At 31.4% G+C, this 24,983-nt stretch overlaps 1 protein-coding gene across 1 annotated transcript in view; it reads right to left on the bottom strand.

Moving 5' to 3' along the window:
• DNAH7 (dynein axonemal heavy chain 7) overlaps nt 1-24,983 on the bottom strand; it is a 278,808-nt gene that overhangs the window by 232,096 nt on the left and 21,729 nt on the right. The window contains exons 5-8 of the mRNA XM_074302814.1: nt 15,928-16,006; nt 9,831-10,011; nt 8,463-8,538; nt 4,697-4,822 (exon numbers count right to left, since the gene is read on the bottom strand). Of these exons, the coding sequence (XP_074158915.1) occupies nt 4,697-4,822; nt 8,463-8,538; nt 9,831-10,011; nt 15,928-16,006 (462 nt within the window). The remainder of the gene's footprint in view (nt 1-4,696; nt 4,823-8,462; nt 8,539-9,830; nt 10,012-15,927; nt 16,007-24,983) is intronic.

The following is a 24,983-nucleotide window of genomic DNA, read 5'->3' as shown; positions in this document are numbered from 1 at the left end:
CAATTAAAAGAAGGAAATTAATAGTACAGTATCCTGAAGGATTATGCAGGTCAAGGAAAAATTTTGCTATAGTTTACTTTGTTTTGGAAAGAGGGGATCCATATATGGAAAGAAGATATCAAAGACACACAAGATTGGAGCAAGATCATGGCAAACACACAATAGAAAAGTATAAAAAGTGTAAGTGAAAGGGAAACAGACAATTAACTAGATCCTGCCTTCAAGAAGCTTACGTTGTATGAGGGGGAAAAAACATATACATCTATTTGTTGTTGTTCAGTCATTTAGTCATATCCAACTCATTAGTTACTCATGAGATTTGCTTGGCAAAGATATGAGCATGCTTCACTATTTTTTCTCCAGTGGATTAAGACAAAGAGAGTTTAAATGACTTGCCCAGTATCACATAGCTAGTAATTATCTGAGGCTGGATTTGAACCCAGATCTTCCTGATGTCAGCTACAGAGAACTCTATTCATCAAATCACTTACCTGTACACAAAATATATAAAAAAATAATCTGTCCAGAGAAAGATTCTAATTCAGAGATCTCTAAAAGCCCTCTTTATTCATAAAAATATTTTTAGTGGTGGAACCAACTTAAAAAAAAAAACTTTTAAGAGGATCTAATTTCTCTTATAAAATATATAGACTCTCTAACCTAATCAAGATAACTTAAGGTATGCCAGCACGAAATTATGTGAATTCTTTAATACTGACAGTTGACAATCTATTTAGAGAAAAAATTAATAAGATTGATCTTCTAAAGTCAGTAGTAAGATTATTAGATCTATCTTTCAAAGAAAGACAAATTAAATGTCTTTTATTTCAATTACTAAAATGTCAGTATTCAATTGGTCTGAGGAACTGTCAAAAATTATCATCTTTGGACAATAATGAAGATGTTATTCAATTAAAATCCACTTGGGCACGTGGTATTTACATGGAAATTTAAGGTTTACAAAGCACTTTACTAAAGTTATTTCATATTATCCCTTTAGTCCTGTCTGTGACTATTAGATAATAAAGCTAAAAAACTGAGAATTTAGTTCATATTTTTCTTGTCTTTCTATTTTTGTTGATTGATTTAAAAAGGACATTGAATGAATTTGTTTTTAATACTTAAATGGCTGCACTGAAAAAGCAATTCAATTCAACCTTTGAATTATTACTCTCATATTTGAAAAATCTGAATCTCTAAAAGTAGGCAGAACATCCTAATTAAGGGCAGTATTAGAATATTTAGGATAATATCCTCAGTCAATAGTCAATTTTCTTCATGGCCTTAATGAGAGAATGGAAAAATGCCTCATTTGAATCTGCTACTCAAATAAAGAAAAAGAATCTCTCCTAACTAGCTTTCTTATTAAAATTACTATAGACAATTTGTTCTTAGAGATCTCTTAAATTTCTCAGTGATGCTTTTAGAAGTAAATACTTATATAAGTCATCCTAATTCTGACCATAATTCTGCACAATTAAATTTTATAAAGGTTGCATGAGGTTCTATTATAAAAATTTAAAAATACTAAACAAGTAATACTGCATAAAGTGCTTAATCTTTCAGTTCACTACAATGCCATGCCAAAAATGTACAGAATTAATAAAACAATAGAAGGTATATGTTATGTTTAAGTTTGGCAGTATAGATGTTAAAATTTTGTCATTTTTTAATGCTTAGACATGGTAAATTACTTGATAATTAATATTTTTAAAGTAATAATATACTTTCCTAATTTTTTCCAATTCCCTTATACCAAGGATGTTATAAAATTGAAAGACCTAAAATTGTTGGCAAATGTTCCATTTTTAATAGCTAATAAAATTACTACTAATAATAGTATTTACTAACACTAATACTATTCGTAATACTAGTAGTATTACTAATAGTACTGGCTATTTAAAAATGAAACATTAACAATTTGCAAAATGCTATCTAGAGATGCTCTATACATAATTTTTTCTATTTTTTCAATCTCTTGCTTTTAAAAAGTGTTTGTCATTTAGTTCAATCCTAGAGTACAGTATATACTGTTTTCTCCTCTCATTCAAGAGTCTTTGATTGAGGTCCAGTTTTGTCCAAGAAATCTTGCTATTTATTCAGAAAATCTTTGTGTAAGAACTCTCCTGTACTCAGAAAGTTTAGCATTCCTGTGTTCAACAATATATTGATACTGCCAACTCAGGTATTCTAAAGCAACCACATTACCCCATGAATGTTCCACAATTCCACCACTAACTCTATCCATTGCCTCCTCTCTGGCTACATGGTCTCCTACCCTTGTGAAGCTATCTGGCTCACTGAAGAGGCCATTGACCTACATGTACTTCTAAGAAACCATTATCTGTGGTAATGATATCCCAAGTCCTTATAAGCATACTTAGCATGCTTTGACTGATGTATATATATATATATATATATATATATATATATATATATATATATATATATGTATATATATATATATATATATACACATATATATTCTTTTTTTATTATTATAGCTTTTTATTTACAAGATATATGCATGGGTAATTTTACAACACTGACAATTGCCAAGCCTTTTGTTCCAATTTTTCCCTCCTTTTCCTCACCCCCTCCCCCAGATGACAGGTTGACCAATACATGTTACATATTTTAAAGTATAAATTAAATACAATATATGTATACATGTCCAAACAGTTATATAATATTCTTCTAAAGACTTAGGAAACTAAATTATTTATATGAGCATAGAAAAAAGGAGAACTCATAATAACTAAAGAAAAAATAAAGGAAATTATCAGAAAATATTTTGCCTAATTATATGCTAATGAAACTGAACATTAAGAATATTTGAATACAATGAAAACATAGGTTCAAACCATCCACGTTAACAAAAAAAGAAATAGTATATTTAAATAATCCAATAATTTAAAAAGACTATGAAAACCCATGAAGCAATTTCCAAAGGGGGGGGGGGGAAACTTCAGGATATGATGGATTTACAAGTAAATTCTATCAAATATTAAAAGAACCATTAATTCTAATACAATATAAATTACTTACAACAATAAGAAGGTAGCTTTCCAGTCTCTCAGAATACAAATAAAGTATTAGAAAGAGAAAGACAGACAGAAAGTACATGAGGAAGGAGATCAACATATTTAATGAATACAGATGCAAAAATTTTAAATAAAATACCAGTAAGACTATAAATATAGTAAGAAAAACTATAAATAGAATAAATTAATTATACAAATAATAAAAATATGATTTTGTCAATAGATGCTATAAATTCTTTTGACAGAATTTAACACCAATTTCAATAAAAAACTAGAAATTTTAGGAGTTAGTAAACCTTTACTTAGTATAGTGAATGATGTTTGCCTGTATCCAAAATTAAACATTATATGTAATGGAGAAAAAAAATAGAGGACTTTCTAAAGGAAGGATGCCCATTATCACCATACTACATAACAGTGCAAAGAAAAGAAATTGAGGACGAATTAGAGGTGTACTTAGAGAACTTTAAATAGTCAACTAAAATTAAGTGAAATTATTAACTTCAGAAAAGTTATAAGACAAAAGAAATACAGGTGGATAATCAGCATTCTTATAATTGACAAACAAAATCCAGTAGGAAGAGCTGGAAAGAGAAATTCCATTTAAAATTACTATAGAAGATATAAAATGTGGAAATGTATCTACCAAAATTCTTCAGGAGATTATATAGTCCAACTATAAAATATTCTTTGCAGAAATATAGATCTAAAAATTGGAGAAAACATTAATTGCTTGTGGATAGATCAAATCAATATAATAAAGTGGAAGAACAGAAAGTCAAGAAACTAAAGAGGAAAAACAGAAAAAAGTGAGAAGGAAGGGAATCTACCAGTACTTGATATAATCATTTATATGTTCTCTCTTTTTTTTTTTTTTTTTATAGGCAATTGGGATTAAGTGACTTGACTAGAGTCACACTGCTATTAAGTGTCTAAGTCCAAATTTGAATTCAGGTCCTCCTGACTCCAGGTCTAGTGATCTATCCACTGCAGCACCCAGCTACCACTCTATGCAATATCTTCTTAAAGGCCTTATAGAAGTTGAAAAGTTTAGAAGAACAGAGGTCCAGAAACAGTAGTTTGCAGCCGAATTCGGTAAGGTGCAACCTGTTGTTCCAATTAATATCAATTAATCCAATTAATATCAAGTCCTACAACAAGGAAGCAACTCATCCAATGGTGATGCTAAATTTGGAAATGAAGTTTATGAGATCAATAATTTGTGGCAACTACTTTAAATTTTACCTTATTCTCCCCAGGGATTAAGGTAGGATAGGGGAAGATGCCCAAAGTCAAGGAGATATGTTTGTTCTATTCTTGCAAAATCTCTATAAATATTCCTTTTGTACAAATTAAGTAATATAGTTATACCTAAAGGGCATCTTGTGATGCACTATTGCAAAGAAATGCTACTTTTCCTTCTAAGACAATCACACTGATCATGTTGTGGTCAAAATTTTAAATTAAAAAATTATTAAACAAATCATATGCCAAATACTGTGCTAGACCTGAAATCAAAAAGTAAGCTTAAAATGTTAACATTTGTCCTCTAGTAATTTACAATTTAATGGGCTAACTTTAACAAAAAGATGAACAGTGTTACTTTCATTAGAGCATTATTTAACAAAGCTAACAAAAGAAGGATTACTTACTTAAAAGAAGTCTGCCACAGATCTAGAACAGCAAGCATAGTAGGATTCATTGCATTTAAATTATCTCTAATAAAACTGCAAGCTGCCAAAAAAGTCTTCCTCCAAGGTTTTGGCAGAATTTCCATTCTAAAGGCAAAGATAAAATAATTACAAATCATAAGAAAATACTTTTAAAAATTCAATGTTCTCAGAAACAATGGCTTCATAACATTTTAAATACAATTTAAATATATGTTAAGCACTTATGTGTACAACAGTGAGGAGAAGCTAAATGAGATTAAAGAAAAATAAAATGCAACAGTAACATCAAAAATTTAACATTTACTAGAAAAATAATAAAGATTCACAAATAGTTACAATATAGAAGTAGAGCTTAAATTTATGAGAGAAGGGTAAAGTGCTGAGGAAGGAAAATCACTTTTAGCGAGAGGAGGGAAAATCACTTTTAGCTAGAGTGTATTACTAAAGTATTAATTACAGAATTTGTATTTAAGTTGGGGCTTAAAGAATGAACAGGACCTTAATAAATATAAATTACTGGAAAATCAAATACAATGTTATCTTTTTATAATAAAAATGGAAAATATGTTGCTATTTTTTACATAATTTAAAAAAGGAGTACAAGGACATCTATCTGTTGGCTGTGATCATAGCAAATGTGTGGTTTCCATCCTCTGCAATGCAGTGAGAAGAGTTATCAAATGGGAAAAAATAGGGAAGCAATCACTTGGAGAAAACCTTACTTTACATACAGGAAGCTCATTGTGAAAGTTCATGCTAGACTGCATGAATGAAGAAAAAGCTTCCCCTCTCAAGTAAAATGTACAATAACTAGCTGTAAAAATACTGTATCCAAAGGAAAACATGAATGCAAACACAGTCAGAAGTGTGGCAAGGAGATAAGCAGTGGTCACACAGCTCAAACAAGACAGGCAGTGACCCTCTAGTTTGCCCTATCAGCATCAAGTGGGGTGACTGCTCAGGAATAGTGAACTGGTTTTTATCATTTATCTTGATTATTGCACGGTCCTTTCTGTACTCTGAACTAGTCAGATCCCATCTAGAGAAAAGCAGAATTCAAATGTCTGAAGGACTCTCATGTGGGACTTATATGGCACTTAAGTAAATAACTATGAGCAATGGATGGGAGTAAGAGAGATTATTTTAGTCCAATGGAAAAAATAAATTTCCTAACAGAATTATCCAAAACTAAAATGGAGTGTTTCAGGAGGTAATGGACTAGTAATTTAAAGAAGCACCTTCAAATGAAGGCTACTTACTGGGTACACTGTGGAGGGAATTCTTTTTCAGGTGTTTATTGTCCTAGATGGCTCTGAGGTACCTTCTAATTCTGAGGTCTATGATAGTAGCTTGAGAGTAATACTCACAGGGCAGTATAAACCTGAAAACCATAAATAGTTTGGGGAAATGTTTTTGCTTCTAAATGGTAGATGTATTCACAGAAATCTCCTAGCCTTTTATGAGGGCAGCAGGAGGAGAAGGCTACAACCAGGAGGACTAGACAGTGAGACAGGAAAATCTCTGTTCAGAAGACATTAAAAGGATTGACTTGATCCTCTGGCTCTCTCTTTTTCTTCCTCCCTCCAGAATAAGCCACTGATATGTCATTCTAAAGTGTCAAGTCTTTCTAGTACATTTGGCTCAGTGCAAAGAGCTAAGTAAATGCATCACTGGAAGGATCCCAGGTCCAAGAACAGTACAAGTGACATGTAATAGGAAGAGGCTCAGCCAGGATGTGCACTGTAGCAGGAACTAATCACGGTGGGAGTAAGAAAATTCCCCTGATTAAACCATTACATCTTTATTTACAGGAATCAAAGTTACTCTCTTGGAATGTGTCCTTTTAAATTTTGGTGCCAAGAGCAGTGTCTCATCTCTAATTTTACAGGACACCAGGTAGATCTTATTTCTCTAGATGGAAGAAAATGGAGAGATGGGATTCTTCAATCAAATTCAGAGGGGCAGTCACACTTGATGAAAGATGACCCTGGTCCAGGCTGATAGGCTTTGTGTCTTAGTGTACAACTCTAATGTAATCTCTATCTCTACTTGGTTAATTTAGCATCTGGAGAAGAAACAAGCATCTTGACATTTAGTTTAAAATTATGTATTTGTAATTAAAAATATGTAATTTGTGCTTAAGTAGACCAAACTAAAATACATAACACAAACTAACATTAAACATAAATTAATATTTTCTACAAATTCTCAACCCTTTGCCTAAACATCATAATGAATTATGAAAATCTAAAAAAAATTCAATCATCTATGCTACTTCATAACTATTTTTTTCAATTTCCTATTCATATCAGAATACTATCAAATTATTTCCTTTATTATAAACTTTTTTTATGGATCTATTACAGCTTGCATTTGGAAATTCCCTGAAATTTTTTTCTCATATAAAAAATTCTATGTTAACATATCCTAACTTTCATATTCTTTTTTTGATAATCCATTCCTTCATCATTCAGATCCTATTACCCAAATCAGTAGTCTTTAGACACTGGGTACCGTGGAATGACCCTAAGGGATCATGGTTTGAATAGGAAGGTGGAAAGATGGATTACATCTCACCTAACCTGGAGGCTTGTTTCCATCCACCTTTCAACTATACAGCTGAACTCCTCTGCAAACTCCCAATCTCTCTCCCTCTCCCTCTCCCTTTTCCTCTCCCTCTGCCTTCCTCACTTCCTTTCTCCCTCCGTTTTTCCCTCCCTTCCTTCCCCTCTTTCCTTCTCTCCTCCCTTCCTTCCTCCCTCTTCTCTCTCTCTTTCTCACACATACATACACACACACTCTTCTAATACAATGCATCCATTTTTCAGAAAAGTTACAATTCATCTAATGTGGGAACAGCAGCAATATAGATGTCATTTTCCCCAATCCTACAAACTTAACTTATAGTTTAAAATTTTACTGATATGTAATTTTAAAAATGTGATCTAAGTCATCATTCCTTACTTTCTAAGAGTACCCTATCTCTATTTTTTCTTTTTACATAACTTAAAAATTAATTTTATCTCTTTACTCTCTCACTATTGGATTTTTCAAATGACATTTAATTTTGACTTATTATCACTAGTTATTCCTATTGATGCTAATCAAATTACACATCTGGATCTCATCAACTTCTTAGATGTTCCTCAAATATGCCTTCCCTAATCTCATTCTGGCATTTTTTTAATAATCACAGAAAACAATTCAGAGTATATTTTTTTTATGAAAGAAAACTAACTATATAGACTTTGAGCCAGTTATTTGGACAAATGAACCTGGTTCCAATTATGAATGCTATTTGAGGAATGCATTACTAAAGGTTAGTTATTTTTATTAAGGAATGGGTCAAAGTTCATAACAACTGATTTATTTGAGAGGCAAATTAATACAGTGGAAAGAACACAGCAATCCAGACAGCTGGATTTAATTCCATTTCTGAGTTATTACCTATGTATCAATGAGCAAGTCATTTTAATTTTCTGGGTCTTAGTTTTAATCTCTGTAAAATGAAGGAATTGGACAAAGTAATACTATTTTGGAACCTATAATCCTAAAATGCTTCTTATAAATGTATATGAATACATATTCAAAACCCAATATTTCCTATATCCTCTAAAAATAACCTTATATGGGCAAGAGATACACATAAAATGCATTGAGAGAAATACCCTTGATAAATAACCATATAGCTATCCACATGCATCATTTTCTATGTAATTCGCATTTTGGAAGTATGTTTTCTTACTCTAAACGATGGGGTGGAAGCTCTTCTTTCTTTTTGTCTTCTTCTTTTTCTCTAGGATCTCTTAAAACAAAGTCAACTAAAAAAATACAAGAAATTTTGTTAAACAACCTTGTTTATACACACTGCATTTAAACACAAATATGAAAATGAAATGGTCTTTAAAAGCAAATATTTATCTTAAAAATGTCCTATTGGAAAACAATATAGTCTTTATAAATTTATTGATAAAGACTTTATCTAATCTATATACCCAGATATTAGTCTTTAGCTCAAAAGAAAGATCCCCATTATTCATTTTCTGTTGTGATGTCACTTAAATTGTTATTTTTATTGTTATTTAAATATTTCATGTTTGTGCTTATCACACCAACTACATAGTGAGTTCCTTGAGGGGAATAGGTTGTTCATAACAGGTTCTCAAGATCATTTCACAATTTAATAGCTTTTTTTCAATTTCTTGAATTCTAATGCTCTATCCATTATCAAAACAAATACCCACCAATGACACACAAATTTTATTTTTCACTTTTGTTTCTGCTTTCCTAGTACTGATGAAATCTGCCCATGATTTACAATTATTTTAAAAGCAGTGTAAGAAATACCACACATGAATAGAAGATTCACAAATGTGCAAGCTGATGGAATTGTTTTTAAAAGCAGCTCTTTAATGAAGACATTTACTTGAGACTTTAATATTTTAATACTTCAAAGATCCATGACTACATCAGTACTACTTTCATTCACATATTGCATTCTCTAAACTTTTATTAGATAATGTGTGTTTTTCAAAAAAGAAATTTTTTTTTCAGAGAAAAAGAAATAGTTTACAGATACACACACATATATATATACACCTATACATAACACACACACACACACACACACACACACACACACAAAAATACACACAAAAGAATTGTGATTTTCTCACTGCAGGGAACACTTGGTGTTGGAACAAAGATCGACAGACCTGGAGTCAGCTGGAATTCCACTTTAGACCCTTACCAAGTCGTGTGATTGACACTGGGAAAATCACTTTAACCTCTCTAGGACTCTTGTTTCCTTACCTATAAAATGAGAAGTTTAGGTTGTTGACCTCTAAAGTACTTTTCAGTTCTCAATCTATGACCTTATGATAATATGATCTTTGGGAGTTGCTTGAAACTCCAAAGAGATGAAATGTTTTTCCCAGGATCACAGAGATATTAAGTGTCAAAGTAGGATTTTTAATCACTTCTTTCTGATACTACGACTACTACTCTGTCTACTACAGTATCCTTTTAAAATGCCATACAAATTATATTCACTTTTTTTCTCAATTGGTAATATAATAAGAAATAAAACAATTGTAAAAAACGAAAAAATTACCGATGGATTTCTTTACACTAAGAAGATAATCTTCTCTCATTTCATCAGAAAGTACAAGTATTCTGTCAGTGAGTACTTTCAGGTGTTTGGGGACTAATTCCAAGACATGTTCTAGCCAAGAATCTTCCATTGGAGCTACATGCTCGGTATCAATTCCATGGTGGATATAATAGTAGTATCGCTACAAGAGATAAGAGAGTCTAGATGAGTTTAGCACTATCTATACTAAAATAATTGGATCATCCTTACTGGGTAAATATTTTTACTGAACAAGAGTTAATTTTCAGAGAATAAGGTAGAGTTCACAGATTTTAAAAATTCATGTAAATTTTCATTCTTATCTTAATATTGCCATGTTTGTTTTTTTAATTTAAAATTCTATAGAAATAAAAACTGCTTGCCTCAAGCAACAAACAAACAAACAAAAAAAAAAAAAACCAAGATGCAGAACTGGTATTTAACACAGCACAAGCTGAATTTAATGTATGAAAAATCAGTTTGTTGGATACTATCACTTTAGCATACAAATTCTGAGATAAATATTAAAAAACATTTTTATTCATTTCATTAAATATTTCCTAATTATATGTAAATACATTTTAAAAAATAACTTTTAAAAAATTTGACTTGTAAATCAGATCCTTCTGATTTCAGATTCTGTGCTCTACTGCTCCATCTAGCTGCCCCCCATCATTTCTTATAGCACAATAGTATCCCATTATAACCAATTATTCAACCATTTTCCAAATGATGGGCATTCACTGGATTTCCAATTCTTTGCCACCACTAAAAGTGGTATTATAAGTATTTTTGTAGAAATAAGCCATTCTCTCTTTTCCTTGATCTTTTTTCTTTTTTAATTTCATGCGGTTTTTTAAATTTCTTATTTCTTTTTTACTTTTTTATTTAGCTAAATTCAAAATTTAAAAAAAAAATTAGAAAAAAGGAGGGAAAGGAAATAAAATAAAAATTAAAAACACCATGTTTGCCATGTGCCCAGCAGAACATCAGGGAGGATTCAAAATACATAGCAATAAATTTCCCTTTCAAGACAGTACATACAATAATAGAAAAAATATATTCATGAATGTCCATCTTTGCTTCCTTGTAAGTTATTCTTTTGTTCTCTTCCCCTTTCATCTCCTCCAAGAAAGTTACAGCTAAATGCAGATGTATAAATGTGTGTATGTATATGTAAATGTATATGCATATATATATATATATATATATATATATATATATATATATATATATATATATATACATACACACACAATTCATACCTACCCACAGACCCAGACCCACCCACATATACATATATTTATATATACACACATACATAGACCTACATGTATACACATCCACATATACTCACATACATATATAATATAAAATATGCATTTGCCTATATATAAACATATATCTTAAACAGTATTACTATGACCTACATATAATATAGATTTCTCTCTTGTTTGAATCTTTGACTTTGTTTAAGATCAATGATTACTAGTCCTCTTTTTTTTTCCAAAAAATTTTACTCCTGATCGTTATTACAGTATTTCTGTATATCTTCTTATTTCCTATCCCTGCTTTCTTCTTTAATTCTGCTCCTTAACTTGCCTTGCAGTTACTTAACCTCCACTCCCAACCCATCCCTTATCTTCTCCTCCACCTTTTCTCTTTCCCATTGATGTACACACCTTATCCAACTCTAAATACCCTTCTGTACCTCTCCTTATCCTATACTACCCTCCTTCTCATTAATCTACAAATCTTCTTCCACTACTACTATGCTTCTGTACTCCACCTTATCCTTTATCCCAAGACCATTCATCTATACACCTTGCCCCACAGCCATAAATCAATATATCTTTTTATACCCCACCTTATTCTATTCCCATCCCTCTTAACTCCTTCCTGATTTCTTTATAGACTTTGGAAGGTGCTATACACTTCATGATATATATGTAATGTTGCCTATTTAACCCATTCCTGCAGTAAGTAATTTTCAAAATCCATTCTTGCAGTAAGTAATTTTCAAAACTACAAGCTCTCCTCTGCTTATCAATGCCTCTACGTCTATTCTTCCTCCACACCTCATTTGTATAACATAGTTACTATTTTCACCTTTCTTCTAAACAATTTTGTTTTTTAGAGTCAGATCATATTCATGCTGCTTTAATTTTTCTTGCTGATGTCAATCCTAAACATATGGTCTACATTTTCATGTAAAAAATAATTTGTTCAGGTTAAGTTCCTTGAAATTAATCTTTGATATTGGCTCTTATATGTTAAAATTTTTATTGAGTTCAGGTTTGGTTGAAAGTCTTGAAAATCTTCAAGTTCATTAAATGTCCTTTTTGGTTTTTTTCATTCAATATTATAGTTAATTTTGATGGATAGGATTTTTGGGGGCTGCAGGTCTATTTACATATGATTCCAGGACCTGTGGTCTTTTATTGTGTCTGCTGAGAAGTCCTGTATAATTCTAATGCTCCAGAATATTTTAATTTTTAAAACATTTTGGGAGTTTCCAGATTTGGCAATAATGTTCCTATGTGTTTTTATTTCTACTTTCCCCTCAAGTTCTAATACCCAGGGCAATTTTCTTGGATTATTTCTTGCATTATTGTGTCGAGGAGGTTTTTTTTTTGTTTTTTTGTTTTTTTTTTTTTGTCATAACTTTCAGGCAATCCTGAATATAAATTCTTATATTTTCTCTTCTTGATCTGTTCTCTAAATGTGTTGCTTTTCTTATATTTCATAGTCTATTCTATTTTTTTATTCTTTATACTGTTTTGTTACTTCTGAGTCTTTTGCAGCTTCAATAGTTTCTTGCCCAGTTCTAATTTTCAAAGAGTTATTTTCATGTTTAAGATTCTGTATCTCCTTTTCTAGTTAACTTTTTTTTTTTTTTTTTTGTAATCTTCCTGTTTTTCTAAAATGGTTTTAGGTGGGTTTTTTTTTTTGTTTGTTTGTTTGTTTTGGTTTGGTTTGGTTTGGTTTTTGTTTTTTTCTCAATCTCTCTCATTTTACTTTTAAAGTCTTTTTTGAATTCTATAAATTCTCTCTGAGCAGGGAGCCATTTAACGTTGTTCTTTGGGTAGAAACAGTTCTTACTTTGATAACTGATGAGAGACTTTTGAAAATGCCTGTTCTGGTCTCTCTCCTCTTCCCTGTTGCCTCCAATTTATTTTAATCCCAATTAATAAGGAACACCTATATTAATAAAGGCTGCTTTGCACTCCTTCCAAGTGTTATAATTCACAGCTGTGGAGGCTCTTGGAGGATTGACCTGCCTCTTCACTTAGGCATGGTCCTTAATAGGTATCCTCTTCTGAAGATGAACCCTGGTCTTCCCTATTCTCATAGTAAGTTTCTATGGTTGGGTTCTTTCTTCTTTGCTGGCTCATTTTTTCTTTTTTAAATGAGAATCAGTATTAGTGTAAGCACCTCTGATCTTGGGGTGGGGGAGATGGTGCCTCTAGCTTCACTTCAGCTCTCAGCTTTGACTTAGAACCCCAATTAGAACCCCAAATCAAAATCTCCACCTCTCCCCTGCAAGTCTCCACAGCCAGCAGCATCCCTGATCCACTGATTCTGCACTCATGGAGTACTGACTCGTTCTTGCCCAGGGTCACATCCCTACAGTACAACTGGGCCTGGCATTCCTAATCAGCTAAGGTTCACTCAGTCTTCCCAAACTCAGACCCCCAACTTCACAAGCTGTCCAGGTTGTGAAAGTTTCTATTGTTCCTGCTGAAGCTCCAGCTATACCCAGCTAACCCCAAGGGTCCCCATTTGGTATTTCTGTGGAGCTCTCCTAGAGGTGTTTGCACTTCACACTAGTTAGTCACCAAGCTGAGGTCTTTCTATCTTCTTGGGTTGTAACAGGAGGACTCCTGTTCTGTCCCATGTCTTCTTGATTGTTCATCAGCCTATGTTCACTCTGAGGTGCAAATTTGTTCTGTCTGTGGGGGAAATCTGGAGAGCTTGAAATTTACCAACCTACTCCATCATCTTCCTAGGATTGTCCCTTCTTTGATCTTTTGAGAAACACACCTAGTAATGGGATGACTGGGTCAAAGAGTATGCACAATTCTATGGCCCTTTGGTCATAGTTCCAAATTGTTTTCCAGAGTGATTGGATTCAAAGAATCATGCCAAAATTGTGTTATTAGTTTTCCAACTTTATCATCATCTGCTCCAGCATTTGTCATTTTCCTTTTCTGGCATGTTAGCTAATGTGATAGGTGTGATATGGTACCTTGGAGTTGTTTCAATTTGCATTTTTCTAATTAGTAGTTATTTTGAGTATTTTTTATGTAACTATTGATATCTTTGATTTCTTCTACTGAAAATTTCTTATTAATATTCTTTTATCATTTATCAACTAGGAAATGGTTCTTTTTTTTTTAAATTTGACTCATTATCCCATATATTTGAGAATAAGCTTTATCATCAGTGAAACATTGTAAATTTTTTCCTTCTAAGTTTGACTACATTAGCTTTACTTATGTACAAGCTTTTAAATTTCATGTAAACCAAATTATTTCTATCTATAGATCTGGCAGGTAATTTTTTTCATGCTTTCCTATATCATTCATACTTGTGTCATCTTTAAGTCTAAATCATTTACCCATTTTTACCTTATTTTGTTATACAATGTAAGAAGTCATTCTATGTCTAGTTTCTGCCAAACTTCTTTCCACTTTCCCCAGCAATTTTTATTAAATGTTTAGTTCTTACTTCAAAAGCTTGAATCTTTAGGTTTATCACACAATAGATTATTATAGTCATTTACTACTATGTTCTTTGTATCTAATGTATTCCACTGCTCTGCCACTTTTAGCCAGTGCCAAATTATTTTGATGATTACCACTTTATAATATAATCTGAAATCTAGAATTGCTAGGTGATCTTCTTTCACATTTTTTCAATCATTTCCTTGATATTCTTGATCTTTTTGTTCTAAATGAAGTTTCCTACATTGCCTATTGTAGCTATAAAATAATTCTTTAGTAGTCTGCTTTGGCACTGAATAAGTAAATTAACTTAGTTGAAATGATACTTTTCATTATATTGACTTGGGCTACCCACAAGCAATTATTATTTCTCCAATTGTTTAGATTTGTCTTTATTTGTGTGAGAAGGTTCATAATTATATTCATATAGTTCCTCTTAGCAGGTAGACACCCAACAATTGAATGTCTCTTGCTGTGGAACTTTGTTGGAATGATATAGAAATACTTATTATTTGTTTGGGTTTATTTTGCATTCTGAAACTCTGCTGGTTGTTAATTGGTTAAACTAAGTTTTAGCTGATTTAGTTAATTCTCTAGGAATCTCTTAAGTGTATTTACATATTATCTGCAAGGAGGGATTGCCTTTTTTCATTCCTACAAGTTTTCTTTCTTGTCTTATTGTTATAATGATCAATTCTAGTACAATACAGAATAATGATAATAGGGATACCTTTGCTACATCCCTGAGCTTATTGGCTTAGAATTTATCCCTACTAGAGACAATGCTTGCTTTTGTTTTTATATAATAATATCTATCATTTTAATACAAGATCCATTGATTCCTCTGTTTCTAGTGTTTTCAATAGGAATGTATACTGTAGTTTGTCAAAGGTTATTCCATTTTTTAAAATTCCAATTACTAGAAACTATTTGAAATATCTAAGCAATTGAAAACCTCTAATGTTTAAGAATAAGGCAATCCATGATACTTTGCTTATAAAAAATGTGTTCAATTATAGTAGTAAACTGATTAGACTTTAAATTTTCTAATACCTTTTACTATACATTTTAAAAATTAAAAAAAGTTCTTATAAAAATAAATCTCTAAATGATAAATGATGGAGACTAGTTCTAACACAAAGGAAAACAGTCAGCTACTCACTCCCTAACCTTTGTGCTATCCAGGTAAAAAGAAAAGAAAAACTCTTCACATGAACAAAGCAACCTTATATATACACCATTCTTCAATTTGTGCTATCAGAGCCACACAAGCTGTATAAGGAAATCTGTATACATATTTTCTAAGGTTCCTGCTTTTCTCAAGTATAATTACCAAGAAAGTAATCTCTTACCAAAATGTCTTTCTCTATACTGGTTGGTGCTATTTGTGATTCATCCACTAAAGCTTGGTCTGTGGCACTGTCTTGCTGCCTAGAAAAATCACATAAACATGCTATTCAAATTGATGTAAAATGAAAAATGGGAATGTTCAATATTTATCTTAAAATGTAAGCCAAGAGTAAAAATAAAATCATAGTTGTAATTTTATTTAAATCATAAAAAAATCTATAGTCAAACATACATCTGAAATGTATAGCCTGGGTGACATTTCTTCAAAAACAATTTTCCTAAAAATATATTTTTACATATTCCTCTAATTATATCTCATTTAAGAAAATAACAGAAATATAGAATTTGTCTAAAAGTTCACTTGAAAGCTGGCTATTTAGAACTCAGAGACAAATGTTCCTGAAATATCTATTCCCCTCCCCTTTGAATCCTTATTCCAAGTGTGAACTGTTCTGGCATATTCCAGTTTTGAGAAATAGTAAATTTCTCCCTCTTATTCCTTATTTCTGTAGTGTATTTTTCTAACTTCCCTTTGTCTTCATATCTTAAAATCAATAAAACAGAACAAAACACACTCAGATCCCTGTGTTTTTCTTTATTACCTCTGTAATCCTTAAAAGAGTGGAATTTTAAAGTGATATTGTCCCTACTTTCCCAATTCAAATTTAATTCCTTGATTCTTATTTCATTCTAATATTTCAATTGTATTTCACTTTCTAGATTTTTCTTATTTGCTGTCTTTTCATTTCACAGATTCTATTGAACTTAAGTTCCGGTAAATTCTCCTTTGTTAAAAGGCAATAGAATATGGTCCTAGAAACAAACATTCTCAGATGTGGCTTATCCAAGTAGTAGAAAGATGCTCATTACCTAAAGAATCATTGTGTGGTGATGAATTCTTCATCTTTATAATCCATCTATCCATGAAATCACAATATACAAAAGGTCCTTCAGTCTTACATTGCCCACTTCTATTTTTGAAGTATAAGAAGGCCAAAACACTTCATTTAGAGTATGTGTAAATATTAACCCAGTTACAGATACTCAGAAAGTAATATATTTTTCAGTAACATTTATGATAACAATCTTCACATACTTATTTTGAACAAAAGTGTAAGTTGAAAGGAAGGGTAGCTCCCAAGTTTTCTTCAGACCTAAGTAAGTGGGAGATTACAAATAAAAAAAATTGGCAAAGTTGGTATATTCTTGTATTGAAAGACAACAATAAATATAATTTCACTTGTTCATCTGTTTCTTCCGTGATCATAATGTTAAGATAATGTGTCAACATGCCTTTTTCATCATCTGGCACCTGAAAAGCACTGCTATGTTATCATCATCATTACTACTATAGTCTTTTCAGAGAGTAGAGATAAAAAAAATTATCAAGAGAAATAAATAAGATGCTCCAAAATAAAGTAGCATGTACATTGATAGTCAATGATCTCATTATTTATATAATTGGGTCTCCAAGAATTTTAGCATCTGCAGTGGCCACACCTGTCTTGTCAGATGGGCTAAGGTAGGGTATCCTATAGACCTCAAGCCAGTGAGTTAGTGGGATGCCTTTCCAAGTCCCAAAAGATTTCCCTAGCAGAATGGTCAGATGAGAACAACTTATTCCAGTGGCCATGAAAGTGACTGAAGCAGGCTCTATGGAGCCCTTGGAACTTGGTCAAATATCATAAATGGAAATCATCCATTACATCTCAGACCATCACCAGTTATCTTGACTTTGGTCTTCTCACCAAACTTTCATGATTGCAGTAGTAAGTAAACATGGACAACTTTGCATACCTCTGCCTCATTTAAATCCAATTCACTGGTAAATTAATACATCACCCAGGATGTCACTGAAGCTCTTCAAAAAGGATAGATGAACAACATTATTCAGATCCAGGTAAGCTTAGGCTAATGGAAGTCCAAAGATAACACACCTAGATCATACCTCAAAGAGAAAATTACGGACAGGCAGACAGAAAAATATAGAATAACTGATGAATCCACAAAACCAAATGAATTCTACAAATCCTTAGGAGCATCTTTATGTAGCTTACTGGGAGATGATTAAGTAGTATTTTTAAATAATATAATAAATGTTAATAAATAAATGTTTTTTAATTGATTGACTGACTAATATATGGTGACTGGTTAAAAGATTTAGTTCCCATGGCCTTCTTGGGAATGAAATCTAACTGATTATTGCTACATAGACCCAATTTGTTGTTCTAGATATGGTTAAAATTCTTAGAACTATCACTTCTACTGATCTGCATATTATAAACACCAGAAAAAACAGATAAGAAACTGAGTATAAAGCAAAGCTGGCTAGCATTAACATCTTTGTAATTTAAGGTATTCCAAAAGTCTTAGTGTTGTTTTAAGCCACTTAAAACTGTCACTAAGACTTGGGACAACCTGTATTTTTGTATTTGTGTTTACTATCTATGATTTTTACCAATAAATCCTGTTGTGTGTTTTTAGGAGTCCAGTGCTGTGTATTTGTTTCTTGAAATGTAGAACCAAATTAATATCTAATAAACTATTTCTTGTAAATTATCCAAGGTATTAAATTTTCTCAGAAACAAAGTATAAAACATTGTCAGGTAGGAAAAAAGAAAACACTAACACAAAAATAAAATTGGATAATAAAAGTATTACAGGAATTAAAGAAAAACTCAAATTTTTAATTAATGTTTAGGAGATGAAAGTTTAATTAGAAAAACTCCAGAAAGACATCTAGTGTTCAGAACATCAAAGTAATTGAAAAAACTTAAAGACAAATTAAAAAATCAAGGAACAAGTTCATGAAATAAAGGAAGAAAGGGAATAAACATCTATTTGGTGTCAACTACATGCCAAGCATCAGGCTAAAAACTTTTTACAAATATTTCTGTTGATGCCAACAACAAATCTGCCTGGTAAGTGCTATCATTTTATGGCTAGTAAATGAAAAAAAATATTAGTAAAATACAAGATATAAGATTAAACTTCTAAATCACCTAACCTACAAATATGCACATACTATTTGGAAACAAAATGCTTGTGTGTGCTCCCACGTGCAAATAAGATCTGGGAGAACTTGACAAAAATTTACAGCTATAAAAGAAAGAATTTCAATAAATCAATAAATCAGAAATCATTTATTAAGAAACTATTATATAAACTGCAATATGCTAAGCATTGGAGATACAAATATAAAGAACTTCAAATAAATAATAGATTCTTAAACACAATAATAACTTAAACTTATCTTTAAGTTTTGCAAAACATTTTGCACACATTATCTATCTCATTTCATCTCTCAAGAAGGCTTTGCAGTAAGAACTATAATTATCCCAATTTTAGAGAGGAGAAAACTCATTCTCAAAGAGTTTCATTGGTTGCCCCAGGTCACATAATGATAATAAAGCAAAATTCAAATCCTCTTCAATTTAAATCTTATTCAAGTCCTTATCTCCCCACCCCCCACCCCACCCCCACCAGGCACAGCCCCTCCATATCTATGTAACCTCTGCCCCTCCATATACATATGTATATTAACAAGTATTTGTTTTATGTAATATAACATACATATATGTGAATATATACTTTAACCCTGTTACTTCTTATCATTAAGATTGAAACAAATTTATTGGATATTTTAATTTTGTGTTACTAGGTTAAATTTTTAAAACTATTTATTAGCTTTCGAGTATCTTTCTCTTTTTTTCTTTTTTAAAATTATTTCTCACCTTTTGCTCTCTTTCTTGTTTTAAACTATATCTCTAAAAGTTCTATGAAAAAAAAAAAACGACTTTGCATCAATGTTTAACACTGTCATTTCCAAAAGCATGGAATAATGTAATAATTATATACATTTATTTGACAGCTCTAGTTTTAATAAATGATAAACATGGTTTAAATTCTACTGGTATTCCCAGCAACAGACTAATATCTGGTTTTAAGTGTCTAAGGTCACAGATATGTAAGCCAGTAGGACATATTTGTAACACAGAAGTTGAAGTATTAGTAATGTTAGATACTGACAGTTTTGTTGCTCTGCTACTAATCAGAAACACATTCATATGTGAATATAAGATAAAAAATATGTAATATTCTTTTTATGTATTAGAAAAAAATTAGAGTTTGGTTTAAAATGTAGATTACAACTAGTACAACATGATGATGCATCTAATATATATATATACATATATATACATATATGTATATATATATCCATTTGCTAATAAAAGGCACAACACAATTTTTAAAAGATAAAAATCAAACACCCAACAAGCATTTTTCAAATGCTTACTATATACCAGACATTATGCTAAATTCTGAGGATTAAAAAAAAAATAAAAAAAAAAACAAAAACACTGACTGTTTCAAGGAAGTTAGAATTCACTTTAGTTTTATTATTTCTATATCTTTTTGGTGTCCAATTTAATTTTTTTTCTCTAATGTTCAAGATATGCTCTTTTAAAGTTTTTTTTTAATTTTTAACCTTACAAACTTTCTTTTCTAGCCTCTTATCAAGTTGGCTAAAAGGTTTGCCAATTTTATTAGTCTTGTCAAAGCAGCAGCTTTTAGTTTTGAAAATTTACATTCTAATGGAGGAGAAAGACAGAGATGGATAGATATAGCTAGGTATAGACATAGATAAATGTATAAATATGCAAGCATATATATATCTATATATTTATATATCTAGATCCATTTCTATCTATATATACAACATACACACATACATACATACATACACACATACACAAGATGCATTCAGAAGAGATGAAAGATAACCTCAGAGGGAAATATTTTTACAGCTGGGAGGTATGGGAGTAGACAAAAACACCCTCTTTCCCAAGTGAACCCCAAGATTTACTAACAAGTATCCTGAGGAAGTTTTCAATGAGCAATCCTTAACTGCCTTTGTCTTAGTATTTCTTAACAGAATCCTTTGGCATTTGTATTTTGAGTTTCCCAGACATGTTCATGTAACATAAGGACCCCTGGCCATCTCTCCTCCCCTTGCTTCTTAGAAACTGTCCTGTTTCAAGGAATATTGACTTTAGATATTTTATTGGAAGTGAACTAAAGGACATAACTACAGTATCTAGTGTACTTCAGTGTATCACTTGCCTTTTATGGAACCAAAGGACTTGAGGGCTAAAGGTGGAAAATTCCTGAGTTCTGGGATTGTTCTCCTTCTCCTCTGATCTGACAAGCAGATTTCTTTAAGTGAAATCAGCAATACTCAGAACATAAATCCCTTATTTTTTCCTATAGTGGATAATCTACATTTTTCACCAACAATTAAATTATTCTAAAATATCTTTGCTTTTTATAAATAGCCTTCTTTTTTATTGTTGTTTTTATATAACATAACTTTAAATTGGAAAACAGGAAATTGGGGAGGGGGATCAGAATTTTTACAGTAAGTTTCTCTTATAAAGGATCCATTTCTCAAATATTAAGGCAACTGAGTCAAGTTTATAACAATAAGAGCCACTTCTGAGTTAATACATTTATTTATTAGAAATAGATAGCATTTTTCATCATAAGTCCTTTGAATTGTCTTGGATCATTGTATTGCTGAGAAGAACTAAATCTTACTGTTGATCATCATACAATATTGTTGTTACTGTATACAATGTTCTAATGTACTTTGCATCAGTTCATATAAATCTTTCCAAGTTAGGGTTGTTGTTGTTGTTTTTTGAGAGCATACTGCTTGTCATTTCTTATAGCACAATAGTATTCCATCACAATCATTTGCAACAGCTTGTTCCTCAATAGATGGACAGTCCCCAGTTTCCAATTCTTTGCCACTCCTAAAAGAACTACTATAAATATTTTTGTGTATAAAGATCTTTTTTCCTTTTTGTCTCTTTCAGATAGAGACCTAGGAGTGGTATTGCTTGGTCAAAGAATATGCATGGTTTTATAGTTCTTTGGGCATAGTTCCAATTTGCTCTACAGAATGGACAAATGAGTATACAACTTCACCAACAAGGCATTACTGTCTCCATTTTGCCACATCCTCTCCAACATTTGTTATTTTCCTGTTCTGTCATGTTAGTGGATCTAAAAGGTGTGGCATGATAGGCCAGAATTGTTTTTAAATTAAAACAATTTAGCATTTGTTAAGTGATTATTATGTGCCCTAGACACTGCGCTAAGTGTTAGCAATACAAATAGAAGCAAAAAAATGGATAGTTCCTGTCCTTAAGAACCTATTTTTTGGTTTGAGTCTTTTTAAATTGGAGTTTCTTGGAAGAACCAGCCTGAGGTGAGTCATCAGGAGTAGAGAGTACTTCCAGTGTGAAAAGCAGTCCAAGGTAGAGTGAGCTTCCAAGGTGAAAGAGGTTTCTATAGCATGGTAGACAAATTCTGTGCAGATGAGTGAGCAGTGCAGCCTGGAGAGGAATGAAGGTATCTTTGGCTTGGATATCCTCCTTTAGTTTGACAATCATTGATTGGGAACTTCAGAAGAGGGGTAGTTTTTTTGGAGAAAGATAATAAAGTTTCTGTTTGGATATATTGAGATTGATATGCTTATGAGACATATTTAAAATATACATAAGCAGTTAATGATTTAGGGATAAAGTTCAGGAAAGAGATATGGCTGATAATATATATATATATATATATATATATATATATATACATATATATAATACATATATATACACACATACACACACATATATATATACATATATATATATGTACACACACACATATATATATAAATCTGAAAATAATTTGCATAGAGATGATAAATGAACCCGTGGAACTATCATGTAAGACAATATAGAGGGGAAAAGGGAATAGAGATGAGGATAAAGCACTGGGAGATACCTATACTCAATGGGAATAACATGGATAAGAATCCAATGATGGAGACTGAATAAGAGAGATCAGATAGGTATGAGAGGAACTAAGGAAGAATAGTAATAAAAATTCTGGAGAGACCACCAGAAGGTGTAAATGATGCAAAGAGGTCAATAAGGGTTGAGAATTGAAAAAAGATCATTATATTTGACAATTAAGAGATTATTAGAAACTTTGAAAAGAGCAATTTCAATTGAAGAGGTTAGTGATCAACAGAGAGTTTAGAACAAAGTATAAAGGGATTTTTCAAGAAATTTGAGAAGGGAAAGGAATATGCAAGTTGAAAGTTACTGGGGATAGGGTAGGATTAAAGAAGATTTCTTTGTATTTTAAAATAAGGGAGGCAACCTTGTGTTTATAACCAAGAAGGAATTAGTAGATAGAGATTACAATTAGAGAGAGAGTTGATGATGGAGGAGGCAATCTACTGAAGAAGATGGGAGGATCAAAAGTGCATCAAGTGATCAAGTCTTTGGCAAGAAGGACTACTTCAAAGAATAGAGTGGAAGAGATATAGTCAGTAATCATAGGGGGATTTGAGATGAGAAGAAGAGAAGAGAAAGCTATCAATGAATGGACTTAATTTTTTCATATTTGAAATATGAGATAAGTGCCTAGCTGATAAGATAGAAGGAGGAGATGTTCATGGATGATTTGAAAAGAAAACAGAAATTTTGAAATAGCCATTTTAGTCAATGAGTTAGAGAAATGATTAAGCAAAAGTAAAATATCAAGATTAAGTAAGGAATTACCTTGCTTTATTGAGAGCTCAAATGAGACTAAATAACAAATGGGGAGAAGAAATAAGCAGTTATAGAGTGCCTACTACATGGCAGGTACTGCACTAAACACTTTAAATACTACTTCATTTGATCCTTACAATGATGTTCTGAATTAAGTGCTATTACCACCTTCATATTACATTGGGAAAACTGAAATAAACAGCAGTTAAATGACCTCCCTAGGAGCATACAGTTAGTAAGTATCTGAGGCAAAAATCTAGTTTACATGTGACTTGCTAGATCCAAATGGAATACTACCTTCTCCATTAAACTCTACTTCTCTGGCCAAAAGGGCTCCTCTTTTAAACTACTATAATAATTTTCTTGAATGACTCATAACACTGATAACAAAATTGCCTTATAACATAACTATTTACATGCATGTAATCTCCTCAAATAGATTCCTTGACCATTAAAGCTATATTGTATGTATGTAGCTTTGCATTCCTCAGAGTTCCTAAAATAAGGCTGAAAACTCAATGATGATTAAATGAATTATGTCAAGAAGTTTATGTTAATGATAACCTTCTAGATTTCAGATCTAGGTCTCAAATTCTGAGGACTGGACAGACATTACAGCATGAATGTATTGCTCTGGTCATCTCTTCTTCACCTCCATTTCAGAAAATGCATGCAAGGCAACGCAATAATGGTGAGTTTAAAAGGCAAATAGTTAGCAGGAGAACTGAGTACAAACAATCTCTTGTCTCATATCACCAAATAGTTAAAAAAAACCATATCACCAGACCTTCATTTTTTAATCTTTTATCTTTTTAAGCTTTGTAGCAAGAGCAACATGAATTCTGCTAGGCAAAATCTCAACTGGCGTCAGCCATTACTGTTTTAAAGCACAAATAGAAGAAAAGAAATATACATGAGGAAAATTACACAAATAAATACAGTTTTAAAAATTAATAAATCTTCACATATGTATGCCTCATTTCAAATAATTTGATAGGCAGTAATTCCAAGCTTTTATTAGCTTAAACTTCTAGTTCCCAGCTTTCTCAATAATTTAATATAATAACATTTCTTTCAAAGTCACCTACAACTGTAGAAAATCTCTTAATTCATATTTTATATAACATATTTATAGAATGTTTAAAAAATTCACAGTAGAAACACTCATTCACAGAATATTTATTTTGTAGTATTTCAAGGTGAAGTTAAATAGAAAAAGAATATTTTAAATTTAATGCAAATTGTGGCAAGATAACTCATGCCAGGTTTTATTATATGATTATGATATGTTTAAAGAAGAAATTAATCATGCTTGAATTTATCCTGGCAATGAGAAAATAGTGAATATCTTCAATCAGTCACTAATATTCAAGGATTATATGTGAAACAGAATTTACAGATATTTTTAAGGAACTGTGTGATTAACCAATAACATA

Source organism: Sminthopsis crassicaudata, chromosome 3 (genome assembly GCF_048593235.1).
Source record: "Sminthopsis crassicaudata isolate SCR6 chromosome 3, ASM4859323v1, whole genome shotgun sequence".
In the NCBI taxonomy this organism is placed as follows: domain Eukaryota; kingdom Metazoa; phylum Chordata; class Mammalia; order Dasyuromorphia; family Dasyuridae; genus Sminthopsis; species Sminthopsis crassicaudata.
The sequence above is the reverse complement of the archived record's forward strand: the minus strand, read 5'-3'. Positions and strand labels throughout refer to the sequence as shown.